The sequence below is a fragment of the Scyliorhinus canicula genome, chromosome 27 (genome assembly GCF_902713615.1).
Source record: "Scyliorhinus canicula chromosome 27, sScyCan1.1, whole genome shotgun sequence".
In the NCBI taxonomy this organism is placed as follows: Eukaryota; Metazoa; Chordata; class Chondrichthyes; order Carcharhiniformes; family Scyliorhinidae; genus Scyliorhinus; species Scyliorhinus canicula.
The window spans coordinates 19,000,554-19,013,888 of NC_052172.1; the positions used below are offsets into that span (position 1 = coordinate 19,000,554).

General features: G+C 50.4%; 1 protein-coding gene across 3 annotated transcripts; it reads left to right on the forward strand.

The window, feature by feature from the left end:
* Positions 1 to 4,873: 4,873 nt before the first annotated feature.
* Positions 4,874 to 8,073, forward strand: LOC119957919. 3 transcript variants are annotated; one of them, XM_038786114.1, is made up of 2 exons: positions 4,874 to 5,695; positions 5,732 to 8,073. In XM_038786114.1, exons 1-2 carry the CDS (start codon positions 5,533 to 5,535, stop codon positions 6,916 to 6,918), a joined length of 1,350 nt encoding a protein of 449 aa, XP_038642042.1. In that variant the 5' UTR covers positions 4,874 to 5,532; the 3' UTR covers positions 6,919 to 8,073. The 3 variants fall into 3 exon arrangements, with proteins under 3 accessions (XP_038642042.1, XP_038642043.1, XP_038642044.1); XM_038786115.1 differs by having other exon boundaries at positions 5,852 to 8,073; XM_038786116.1 differs by having other exon boundaries at positions 4,874 to 5,455; positions 5,856 to 8,073.
* The last annotated feature ends 5,262 nt before the right edge of the window (positions 8,074 to 13,335 follow it).

Genomic DNA, 13,335 nt, shown 5'->3' on the forward strand with positions numbered 1-13,335 from the left:
CAGGCGCCAGAATGTGGCGACTAGGGGCTTTTCACAGTAACTTCATTTGAAGCCTACTCGTGACAATAAGCGATTTTCTTTTCATTTCATTTCATGCCCGCTGATTCTGACAGGCCCGATGACATTTTACAGTCTAACGAGCTCCGATTGGCAGAAGGTGGCACTTCAATGCGTCACCATCTACCCCAATCAGAAGGGGGTTTCTGATGGACGCGCCCCTAACTCCCCCTCCCCTAACCCCCCCTCCCCTTCCCCATCCGAAATATTGAACTTTGCACCCCCCCACCCCAATCTAATCACCCACCCTGAAGTGGCCATTTTAGTGCTTTAATAATAATAATCTTTATTAGTGTGACAAGTAGGCTTACATTAACACTGCAATGAAGTTACTGTGAAAAGCCCCTAGTTGCCACATTCCGGCGCCTGTTCGGGTGCACAGAGGGAGAATTCAGAATGTCCCCATTCACCGAACAAGCACGTCTTTCGGGACTGTGGGAGGAAAGCGGAGCGCCCGGAGGAAACCCACGCCGACACGGGGAGAACGTGCAGACTCCGCACAGACAGTGACCCAAGCCGGGAATCGAACCCGGGACCCTGCTGCTGTGAAGCGACAGTGCTAACCACTGTGCTACCGTGCCGCCCAATGGGGCATGGTCGGGTTCCCGGAGGGAATCACATCCGTTCAGTTTTACACTACACCCCCCCCTGCTGAGGGGGGGGTTAGACTGTAAAATTCTGGCCTTGACCTCTTCAACTCTGAATTTTGCTCCCCAGGGTTGGCGTCTGAAGGCCTTGATTAGATTAATCCCTTGTCATCCTTCCCAAAACCCCATTAAATTTGCTTTGTGTTATTGATCCCTCTCCTCGATAGTGTTGGGCTTTACTCTGCAATGCAGAGCTTAACATTTAAATTATTAAGTGGGGAAAGAAAATGTGACAGTTTTTCACTTGAGTATTAATGAAAATGGGAGCAATAAAGCCAGTTGTCATGGTTACCATGATAAAGCCACAATCTGCCTCTTGGCAAACACAGGATGTGGCCCATCTTAATGTTCACGCGTTGGTCTCCGTTTACAGGAGTCAGTGGTCTGTTTAAAGAGACTGATCTCTGGTTTTTGAACACCCAACTTCGCAATGCACAACCACCAGTCTATCAATAAGTTGACTGTAACATGCTGTTAATGCCAGACCAGGGAGCTATGATCAATAGATCTGCAGCGAATTGAGGAGCTGAACATACTCTTAAAGCTGAGGAAGAGACCATTTGATCCATCTAGTCCATACTGGCTCTTTTGAAGAGCAGTCCAGTTGGTCCTACTCCCCTTCATTTAATTTTACAGCATTTATCCAATCCCTTTTTTGTAGGCCGCTATAGAGTCTGTATCCACCACCCTTTCCGAGTCTGACCACTCCTTGCATGAAAAGGTCTTTCCACGTGTTGCCTCCGATTATTGTGCCAATCACCTTTGACCTGTGCCCTCTCGTCATCCACACTTAGCCGTTCCTCAGCTTCGCTGATGCTTCAGACCAGGTTAGGTGAGTTGAGTTTGTTGGCTGTTGCTGAGGTACTGGCGCACCTTAAGTAAGGTGTGGGCGATCACCGAGAACGATGGGAGATATGGCCCAATTTCTCTCTTTGGTCTTGGGCGTTGGGCTGTTGGGCCTGTGGTCTACAGATTAATCTGCTGGTACTTTTCAAAGGGAATTGGATCAATACTTGCAAGGAAACATTTTCAATGGCCATGGCCGTGTGATGAAGCACACAGCTCTTTGAAGGACTGGCAGGGATTGAGTGGGCCAAATGGTCTTTTCTTGAGCTGTAACGTGTGATCCTAGAAGGTCATTAATTCCAAAGATCCTAAGCTGTTGTGGTATCCATGACAGTTCATGATTTATCTAACCCAAATTTGTTGCCCATTTATTATGTCCCTCACCTAGATAACTACCTTACTTCCTTTTTTAAATATCTCCCATTGTCTGTTTCCTTCTGGCTCACTGCGAACTGTGGTTTCACAGACCTTAGCGTGAGAGACTTCCACCTTCAATTGCAGTCATTCAAATCTACTGCCAGGGCAGTCTCAAACCCAGCTACTTTTGTTTGCATCTCTTAGAACATACAGTGTAGGCAGCACGGTGGCCTAGTGGTTAGCACAACTGCCTCACGGCGCTGAGGTCCCAGGTTCGATCCCGGCTCTGGGTCACTGTCCGTGTGGAGTTTGCACATTCTCCCCGTGTCTGCGTGGGTTTCAGCCCCACAACCCAAAGATGTGCAGAGTAGGTGGATTGGCCATGCTAAATTGCCCCTTAATTGGAAAAAATAATTGGGTAATCTAAATTTATAAAAAAAAAGAAGAACATACAGTGTAGAAGGAGGCCATTTGGCCCATCAAGTCTGCACCGACCCACTTAAGCCCTCACTTCTACCCGATCCCCGTAACCCAATAACCCCTCCTAAACTTTTTGGTCACTAAGGGCAATTTATCATGGCCAATCCACCTAACCTGCACGTCTTTGGACTGTGGGAGGAAACCGGAGCACCCGGAGGAAACCCACGCAGACACGGGGAGAACGTGCGGACTCCGCACAGACAGTGACCCAGCGGGGAATCGAACCTGGGACCATGGCGCTGTGAAGCCACAGTGCTAACCACTGTGCTACCGTGCTGCTCTTCGCGGTAATTTCTGCCTTGGAGGCGCGAGTGTCAGAAGGATTTTCAGGCTGATTAACAACCCGTTGAACTGCTTCACGGACTCGCCTTGCATGGCTATCGAGTCGCGATCTGGGCCGTGAACCCAGGCCAGGCTAAACTCTAGCCGAGGTCATTTGAAGAGAGTGACGTTGCACTGCGACTCGTACGTCAATGATTAGCTAGTACGCCAAGATCGAGTCCTCCGTTTCTTGAAGAGCTTCCAAAATAGTTGCCCCGTTTTCTATATTCCCGTATTCAAACTTCCTTTGTTGACGAGAGAGACAGAGGGTAACTTCAAGCAAGATTGTCGAATCGAGAACCTTCTGTTTGCTTCGAGGTGTTGGCTATAATGGAACGCATTTCACTCAAAATCCAATGGACCTGTTGAATTTCATCCTGGGAGGTTGGGTTTGGAGGGGGCGTTTTTGGGCTTGTTACCTATACATGGGAAACTCATTTCACCCTTAGTTAATGGTTGGTTTGCTGTGCAGTTTAGGAAGACCTCTGTAGGGGAGGAAGGGGGAGAAATTGAGCCTGTGAGATTGTCTGCAAAACATCCTACTCCTTACCCACCCTGCCCTTCATTTCTGATCAAAAAACCGTTAATCCGGATTGCAATTGGGATTTAACACTGGCAGAGATTTGAAGAACAACAAGAAGGTAACTGTTGAGTTGAAGGATAGAGAATGCCTCTCTCGTTTATACCCTTGGGCAGGAGGTTAATCACGTTCGGGTTTTATTTTTTGGGGGGGGGGTCTGTTCGAGATCTGGGCCTTTGCGATCACAAAAGCTGTTGGGTAGGCGGACGTTGCTAAGGGAAATGGAGCATTTCGAAGTCTGGCAGCTGACTAGGCCCGACAATTGCTTGGCAGTAAATGGCCAAAAAAAAGGTTTATACAAGATTGAGCCCAGCACCACCTCACTTTGTTAACTTTACTCCAAGAAGCCACGTGCTCCGTCCCTCCCCCGAAACCCGAGGTGGCAAAATCTCTAATCCAGAAGAATCCAAGGTACGGATATTCAGACCGACCGACCCTTCAGCTGAACAGCACATTCCCTAATTCCAACTCTTTTTTTTTGTTTTAAAGTATTCCTCAACTCCACCCAATGACAATGCCTCCCCAGATCAGCTACATTCCAACAAATCCCCACATGTTCTGAAATAATTACAAGCAGTTTATACATCTTTATTGCTGTTTTGTGTTCAAAGTACCAGTAATATATTGCATTAAATTAATTATGTTTCGATGAATCTTAACTTTGCTGAGGATGACAAGCTGCCGGGGCAGGGATGAAACCTTTGGCGGCGTTTCTCGCCTTTTAAGCAAATGGGGTACCCCCTATCTCCACTAGAAACTGGGGTACCGCGCTCGGGCGCGCCGGTGGACTATTTGGCCGTGAAGGGCGTCACAAACCGAAGTCCACCCCAACTGTGGCAACGGGAGTCAGTCCGGCTGTGATGAGGAACAGATTCCGCCTCCTGCCAACCTTCGCCCCACTCCCCCCCCCCCCCCCCCCCCCACCCCCATTTCAAACGGTGCAGGGTTCTGAAGGTCAACCTCCAGGACTCTGTGGTGTGCGGCGCGGGAGAACAAGAAATTACCGGGACATTTAAAAAGATTGTTTTCAAAATTCTGTTTGACCATTTCACTTTATCAGACGTGAATATACTGAAAATTGAAGGGGTGGGAGCGAGTCAGTTTGGATGGCAGTCAACAGATCTTCCAATTGGGTAATGAGTCTTTTTGCTTTCCGATTGGTGGAGGAAGGCCTGACGTCACAAGCACGGACGTGTTGGCTGAGAAATGGCTGGAGGGCGTGGCGGGGAGGGGGGGGGGGGGGGGGTAAGCCATGTGATGGGGACTCCAGGAATACAGTTGAACGCAGTTGGCAGCCCTGGTTCCTGAGTGCCAGAGAGTTGTCCGCTTTGTGAGCTGCCTGTGTCCAGGAACCAGCTCCTGTACCAGCCCTTGTGGCACCCTCTTGGGGGTTACAGTGGGAACCTGGCCCCTGTGCGGGAGCAAATGTTGCCTCGTGGGATTTTAACTTAATGCCAAATTCTTATTTTATATGTATTAATATATATTTTAAATAGTTACGTTTATTAAGCTGTAAGTAATATTACCAAACATTGTTATAGCCAGGAAGGGGGGGGGGGGGGGGGGGGGGGGCTGGGGGGGGGGCTGGGGGAATCTGATCTAAAGAGATTGTCGCACCTTTTGAGAAATTGTGTCTCCGCCCAAAGGCGGAGGATGGAATCCAACCTTCACATCGCACAGCTTCTAATTATTTATTACTGGGACAAAACACCCACCGTATCTTTTGTATCTAGCACTTGGCCGGATGATGGGATACCCGGTGGAATGATGGGATACCCGGTGGAATGATGGGATACCCGGTGGAATGATGGGGTACCCGGTGGAATGATGGGGTACCCGGTGGAATGATGGGGTACCCGGTGGAATGATGGGATACCCGGTGGAATGATGGGGTACCCGGTGGAATGATGGGATACCCGGTGGAATAATGGGGTACCCGGTGGAATGATGGGATACCCAGCAGGATGGTTGGATACCCGGTGGAATGATGGGATACCCGGCAGGATGGTTGGATACCCGGTGGAATGATGGGATACCCGGTGGAATGATGGGATACTCGGTGGAATGATGGGATACTCGGTGGAATGATGGGGTACCCGGCGGAATGATGGGGTACCCGGTGGAATGATGGGATACCCGGTGGAATGATGGGATACCCGGCAGGATGGTTGGATACCCGGTGGAATGATGGGATACCCGGTGGAATGATGGGATACCCGGCAGGATGGTTGGATACCCGGCAGGATGGTTGGATTCCCGGCAGGATGGTTGGATACCCGGCAGGATGGTTGGATTCCCGGCAGGATGGTTGGATACCCGGCAGGATGGTTGGATTCCCGGCAGGATGGTTGGATTCCCGGCAGGATGGTTGGATTCCCGGCAGGATGGTTGGATTCCCGGCAGGATGGTTGGATACCCGGCAGGATGGATTCCCGGCAGGATGGTTGGATTCCCGGCAGGATGGTTGGATACCCGGCAGGATGGTTGGATTCCCGGCAGGATGGTCGGATACCCGGCAGGATGGTTGGATACCCGGCAGGATGGTCGGATACCCGGCAGGATGGTTGGATTCCCGGCAGGATGGTCGGATTCCCGGCAGGATGGTCGGATTCCCGGCAGGATGGTTGGATACCCGGCAGGATGGTCGGATACCCGGCAGGATGGTTGGATTCCCGGCAGGATGGTTGGATTCCCGGCAGGATGGTTGGATTCCCGGCAGGATGGTTGGATACCCGGCAGGATGGTCGGATACCCGGCAGGATGGTTGGATTCCCGGCAGGATGGTTGGATTCCCGGCAGGATGGTTGGATACCCGGCAGGATAGTTGGATTCCCGGCAGGATGGTTGGATTCCCGGCAGGATGGTTGGATTCCCGGCAGGATGGTTGGATTCCCGGCAGGATGGTTGGATACCCGGCAGGATAGTTGGATTCCCGGCAGGATGGTTGGATTCCCGGCAGGATGGTTGGATTCCCGGCAGGATGGTCGGATTCCCGGCAGGATGGTTGGATTCCCGGCAGGATGGTTGGATTCCCGGCAGGATGGTTGGATTCCCGGCAGGATGGTTGGATACCCGGCAGGATGGTCGGATACCCGGCAGGATGGTTGGATTCCCGGCAGGATGGTTGGATACCCGGCAGGATGGTTGGATTCCCGGCAGGATGGGGTACCCGGCAGGATGGTTGGATCCCCGGCAGGATGGTCGGATTCCCGGCAGGATGGTTGGATTCCCGGCAGGATGGTTGGATTCCCGGCAGGATGGTTGGATACCCGGCAGGATGGTTGGATTCCCGGCAGGATGGGATACCCGGCAGGATGGTTGGATCCCCGGCAGGATGGTCGGATTCCCGGCAGGATGGTTGGATTCCCGGCAGGATGGTTGGATTCCCGGCAGGATGGTCGGATTCCCGGCAGGATGGTTGGATACCCGGCAGGATGGTTGGATTCCCGGCAGGATGGTCGGATTCCCGGCAGGATGGTTGGATCCCCGGCAGGATGGTCGGATTCCCGGCAGGATGGTTGGATTCCCGGCAGGATGGTTGGATTCCCGGCAGGATGGTTGGATTCCCGGCAGGATGGTTGGATACCCTTGGTGGTTGTTCACAGTCTCCTCCGGGGACCTGCCTCTTAATTACTATCCGCAGTGCGGCTGTATTGTGTCAGGATTCCCTCTTAACGAAGAGGGGAAAATTTGCGGAACCTCCCAAAATGTCGTCACGGGCCCCGTTTTTTTTTTCAAACACACCTCTCTGCCCTTCACAATAATGGTACAAGTTATCTCTGGTCCTGGGACCAGGCCAGACTTGGCCCTCCTTTTAACTCCCTTTGCACTATCTCTGGCTAGAACTGGAAGCTAACGTTGGACCCAACTGACGGTATTCCAAGACGGCGGCTCCTCTACGAGTTGGACCGGGTACCCCATCATTCCACCGGGTACCCCATCATTCCACCGGGTATCCCATCATTCCACCGGGTACCCCATCATTCCACCGGGTATCATTCCACCGGGTACCCCATCATTCCACCGGGTACCCCATCATTCCACCGGGTACCCCATCATTCCACCGGGTATCCCATCATTCCACCAGTTAGACATTCCCTGTGATTCTACAATCCTCGAAGCGGAGTTGTCATCAAATCCTGGAGCAAACAAAGCCATTCAGCCCATCTGGTCTGAGCGTGACCAAAAACAGAAAATGCTGCAGAATCTCAAGGGGGTCTGACAGCGTCTGTGGAGAGAGAAGGGAGCTAACGTTTCGAGTCTGGATGACTCTGTGGCCGAGACCCAGCTGTCAAGCCTGCTCCGATCATCCAGTATTTTCTGTTTTTGTTGCAGATTCCAGCGTGCTCCGGGATTGTCCCTGGAGTCTCCGGCGATTTAGATTTCCGGGGACCCCTCCCACACCCCCACCCCACCACCTTGAAGGACATCACAAACCTATATCCACCCCACAATTAGGGATTGATATTTCTTTTTCAAATGAAAGCTATACAAGACGGTAGCTTCCAACTCCGGTTCCACACAGTTTTTCAAAAGCTGGAATTTTTGGTGAACCTGTGGCGAATATTTCATATTCTTTAAACTTCTTATTCCGAGTTTAATCATGTCGATTTGAGTCAATGTGACCGAGTACTGTATTCGAGGCACTGCAGGGTAACTTGTGATAAGACCCTGAGTTGATCTTCGGTGGTGAAAATGGCCTGTGTCGTTTTAACAGTCGGACATCTTTATCTGGTTTCAGAGTTTATTCAGAGATGAGATTCAATAAACTGATTTACCACAGAACACCACGGGCTGACTTCTTATTGTTCATTTGCCTTCTTCCAGTTTTCAAACATCTCATTCAGCACGGTAGCACAGTGGTTAGCACTATGGCTTCACAGCGCCAGGGTCCCGGGTTCAATTCCGACCTCGGGTCACTGTCTGTGCGGAGCCTGCACGTTCTCCCCCGTGCCTGCGTGGGTTTCCTCCGGGTGCTCCGGTTTCCTCCCACAGTCCAAAGATCGCCTATGCTTAATTGCCCCTTGGTGTCCAAACAAGGTTAGGTGGGGTTTCGGGGATAGGGTGGATGTGTGGGGATAGGTAGAGTGCAGACTCGATGGGCCGAATGGCCCCCATCTGCACTGTAAATTTTCTAATTCCGCTCCTGAAGATGAGAGATACGCCAAGCATTGAAATAAGTGCTCAGCAGGTCAGGCAGCACCTGTGGAGAGAGTCCCTCATTATTGACCCTTCGGGGGGAGGGGGGGGGGGGGTGGTATGGAGGGGGCAGTGGTTAGCACTGCTGCCTCACGGCACCGAGGACCCGGGTTCGATTCCGGCCCCGGGTCACTGGTCCGTGTGAAGCTTGCACATTCTCCCCATGTCTGTGTGGGTCTCACCCCCCACACACAACCCAAAGATGTTGCAGGGTAGAGGTGCACGGGGAGAGAATGCAGGTGGATTGGCCAGGCTAAATTGCCCTTAATTGGAAAAAATAATTGGCTACTCTAAATTTATATTTTTAAAAACTCACCCTTCAGCTAAGGGGAGCAGCTACATCCTATCCGCCCCTCATAACCTTCCACATCTCAAATCAGGCCTCACTTCGGCCTACTCTGCTCTGTTGTAGACAAGTGCCTTATGCCCAGAAACACGCAAATCTCCTCCCACCTGACTTCATCTCATTGCATCACCCCATCCTCCTATTCCTTCACCAACTTGGCCCCTACATCCCATCTCTACCGCTCACCTCGGCCTCTCCCTGTGGGAGCGAGTCCCACATTCCCCCCCCCGCAACCTGGTTCTGGGCTCCACAAGTTCAAAGGTCTTCTTCACATCTACCTCCTCAAACCCTTGCACAATTTTAAAGGCCTCTTGTCAGAGAATTTACAATGCAGAAGGAGGCCATTCGGCCCATCGAGTCTGCACCGGCCCTTGGAAAGAGCACCCTACCTAAGCCCACACCTCCACCCTAACCCCGTAACCCGGCAACCCCACCTAACGTTTTGGGACACGAAGGGGCAATTTCTCACGGCCAATCCACCTAACCTGCACATCTTTGGATTTGTGGGAGGAAACCGGAGCACCCGGAGGAAACCCACGCAGACACGGAGGAGAACGTGCAGACTCCGCACAGACAGTGACCTAAGCCGGGAATCGAACCTGGGAACCTGGAGCTGTGAAGCCACAGTGCTAGCCACTGCCTCTTTTCCAGAGAAATGTCGCTGTTGACATTTAATCGCTCCTGCCTTCCACCATATACTAGACTTCCCCAATACTGTTGTTATTGGCATTTACAAATTGGGGGCCTCTCTTGTTCATGAACCCCAGAAAGCCAGCACACAGGAGCGGACGCTAATGGGGAAGGCAAATAGAAAGCTGGCTTTTATTTCAAAGGGGGCTGAAGTATAAAAGTGAAGAGGTTTCGCTGCAAGTGTACAATGTACCAGTGAGGCCACATTTAGAATACAGGGCACAGTCTCAGTGCCCTTATTTAAGGGAAGATATATTATCACTGGAGGCAGTTACAGAGGAGGTTTACTGGGATGGCCCCGCAGATGGAGGGACTGCCAGACGAGGAAAGATTAAACAGCTTGGGTCTGTCCACCTCGGAGATGAGGAGAATGAGACGGCATATGATTGAAGCAGATCAGATTCTGAGGGGTAAATGTTGGGGGGATGTTTCCGCCCGTGGGAGAGTGTAGGACGCAGAAGGCGGAGTCGCAGAATAAAGGGGAAGCTCAATAAGACGGATCTGAGGAAGATTTGCGTCTCTCAAAGAGCGGAATATGTGGCGGCTGAAACCGTCAACATTTTCCCGGCTAAGATCAAGATGTAGCCAGGGTGGCGTGGTGGGAGTGGGGGAGGGGATTGGGATGGGGTGGGGAGGTTGGGGACATGTGTGGGGGGTGAGTGAGTGTGGGGGGGGCGAGTGAGTGAGAGTGTGGGGGGGGTGAGTGAGTGTGGGAGTGTGAGGGGAGTGGGAGAGTGAGTGAGAGGGTAAGGGAGGGTGGGAGAGTGAAACGAAAGGGAAAATGCTGGAAAATCTCAGCAAATCTGGCAGCATCTGTAGGGAGAGAAAAGAGCTAACCTTTCGAGTCCGATGACTCTTTGTCAAAGCTAACAGCCGGAGAGAGTGGGAAATATTTATACTGTGGAGTAGGAATGAAAGATGAGTCGTAGCCACAGAAACTCGGGGGTGGAAGGGTGGGTGAGCGAGAGTGTGAGGGAGGTGTGAGTCCTGATTCTGCCCTCCGCGGGATTCTCCGTGCGATTGCGATTCCTGATCTTCACGTTGGGCAGCAGAGAATCCCGGCCCAGGTCTTGCTGCACTTGGACATGTCACAATCAGTGACTTAAAACGACACCGCGGCAGATTTAATGGAAACAGGCTCTGCTCTCAAAGCAGCCACACGTCCTGCACTTGGGACTGAAGTCCTGGGGAGTTTATAGTCACATCCTCTCTCGGTGGGGAGCTCACTGTTTGTCGGTTTGTGTGGTTAACCTCCCCAATCTTCCAGTTGCCAAAATAAAGACAGAGAAGAGGTTTTTGCTCGAAAAGCAACGGGTGAGTCACGTCTGTGCAAAATGTTAAAACAACCTCAAAAAACAGGAAATTGTGAAGCACACTTTGAAGGTCTGAACGAGAGAAGCAGAGCTAATGTTAAGCTCTCTTTTTCTCTTTCCCTTTCCTCTTTTTCTCTTTCTCCCCTCCCTGCCTCCCTCCACACTCTCTAACAAACAATATTAGGTGTGGACCATTGGACGAAGAACCTTCTGAGATCTTCACTGTCCTCCAATCCAGGTCTCTTGCACATCCGCCATTTTAATCTTCCATCGTTGGTGGATAACTGTTCCTAAGTGCAGTCTCCATGACAGTGCCTTGACTAATCAGAATCCACTTGTCAACCCTCTTCTCATGCAGTATCAATTGTTGTTCCCTTTGCGATTTGGTTTTCTTGTGAGTCTGATGAGTGAAAGATGAAAAACTTCAACAGCACGTGTCTTTTGTCCGTATTACAAAAGTAAATGATTAATTTGTGCCCGAAATAGAGGTATTATATTCTAAACATTAATGCTACAAGAAAGCGTGTTTGTTTGAAACATTATAATATGTCCTAAAATTATCACAATGTTCTTCTTCGAAGAAACTATTACTTATCTTTGATAGACACAAATCAAAACAGAAATCAACAGGAGTGTAGCTTCCAACCTTTGCTCAAAAAACAGCCTGCTCAATCTGGGTAGTAGGCTGGTAAATGAATGAGGAAGTGGATTATTCAGTATTATTACTGTTTAGTTAATTATGCAAGATATGGGAACAATGTAGTCAGGAAGTCATAGATGTTTTATGAGGCTTTAATGCATTAAATATTAACTTTAATAATTAATGATGTTTGATTGCAGTAATGCTGAGTCTACATGGTATGATATCCACCACCTTCTCTATAACCCAAACTCCATGGTTTCCAGCGTGTTTGACACAATGACCCGGCCTCAACCAACGCTTGAAAAATAACTTATCTCGTGGCTATCTGGGGGATCTCACTGTGTAAATTTGCTGCTGCGTGCTTCATGTAATGATTACACTTCATAAATGTACCCTGTAGTCCGTGTCTACTTTGGGACTGTCTGTGATCACGAGGGCGCGAAATGGGGGCGGCACGGTGGCTCAGTGGTTAGCACTGCTGCCTCACGGCGCCGAGGACCAGGGTTCGATCTCGGCTCTGGGTCTCTGTCCGTGTGGAGTTTGCACATTCTCCCCGTGTCTGCGTGGGTTTCGCCCCCACAACCCAAAGATGTGCAGGGTAGGTGGATTGGCCACGCTAAATTGCCCCTTAATTGGGAAAAAAAAGAATTGGGCTCGCTCAATTCTCCCCTCAATGGTCCCTTCCTGTGGGGCTGGTTTAGCACAGGGCTAAAGAGCTGGTTTTTAAAGCAGGCAAAGGCAGGCCAGCAGCACGGGTTCAATTCCCGTACTGTCATAATATACACCAGCATATCATGGTGCAGACACACACCGATGGACACACACACACAGGGACCAATCAACATGTACAAACACCGCAGCCAATCACCAGTTAGAATACACACACTATAAAGGCAGAGGGCACCACGGTTCCCGCTCATTCTGGGTGCTGCCTCTCAGTGTAACAGGAACTCATCCAGCCCAGCACAGACTCTCACCACGTGCTGAGAGAATCAACTGATTCGGACAAGGCTTAGGTCTCTAGTTTAAGTTAGCATCAATTAGACCCACAGTCATCGTGTGTTAGTTAGTTAGAAATAGTTAATAAAAGGGCAGCACGGTGGAACAGTGGTTAACAGTGTTGCCTACGGCGCTGATGACCCGGGTTCGAATCCCGGCCCTGGGTCACTGTCCGTGAGGAGTTTGCACATTCTACCCGTGTCTGCGTGGGTCTCACCCCCACAACCCAAAAAAGATGTGCAGGGTAGGTGGATTGGCCACACTAAATTGCCCCTTAATTGGAAAAAATAATTGGGTACTCTAAATTTAAAAAAAAAGAAATAGTTAATAAAATTGAGTTGAACCTTCATCAGTGTTGGAAGTGTCTGTTCATCTCTCACATCTACACTAGCCAACACTTCACGTACCAGCCTCCCCGAACAGGCGCCGGAATGTGGCGACTAGGGGCTTTTCACAGTAACTTCATTTGAAGCCGATTTGTGACAATAAGCGATTTTCATTTCATTTTCATTTCACCTAAGTCTGGAATTTAGAATTCTCGGCCTTGCATTCCAGTCCCTCCCTCTCACCCTTGACCTTTCTCTAACATTCCCCCCCCCCCCCTCACCGTTCTGACATACTCATTTGATAACTGCCCTAGTAGTTGGTTGTTCAGTGTCATGTTCTGCCTGATAACTTTCCTGTGACATGTTTCCTCTGTTTCCTGTTTCCTCTGGGACATTTGAGCACATGAAAGGCGCTATCAGAATGAAAGTTGTTGCTGGGTCCCCCTAATTAATTCACTTTTCCCTCCCTGTGCAGCAAACCTGTTCAAATTAAATTGCAAGAAGTCTTACAACACCAGGTTAAAGTCCAAC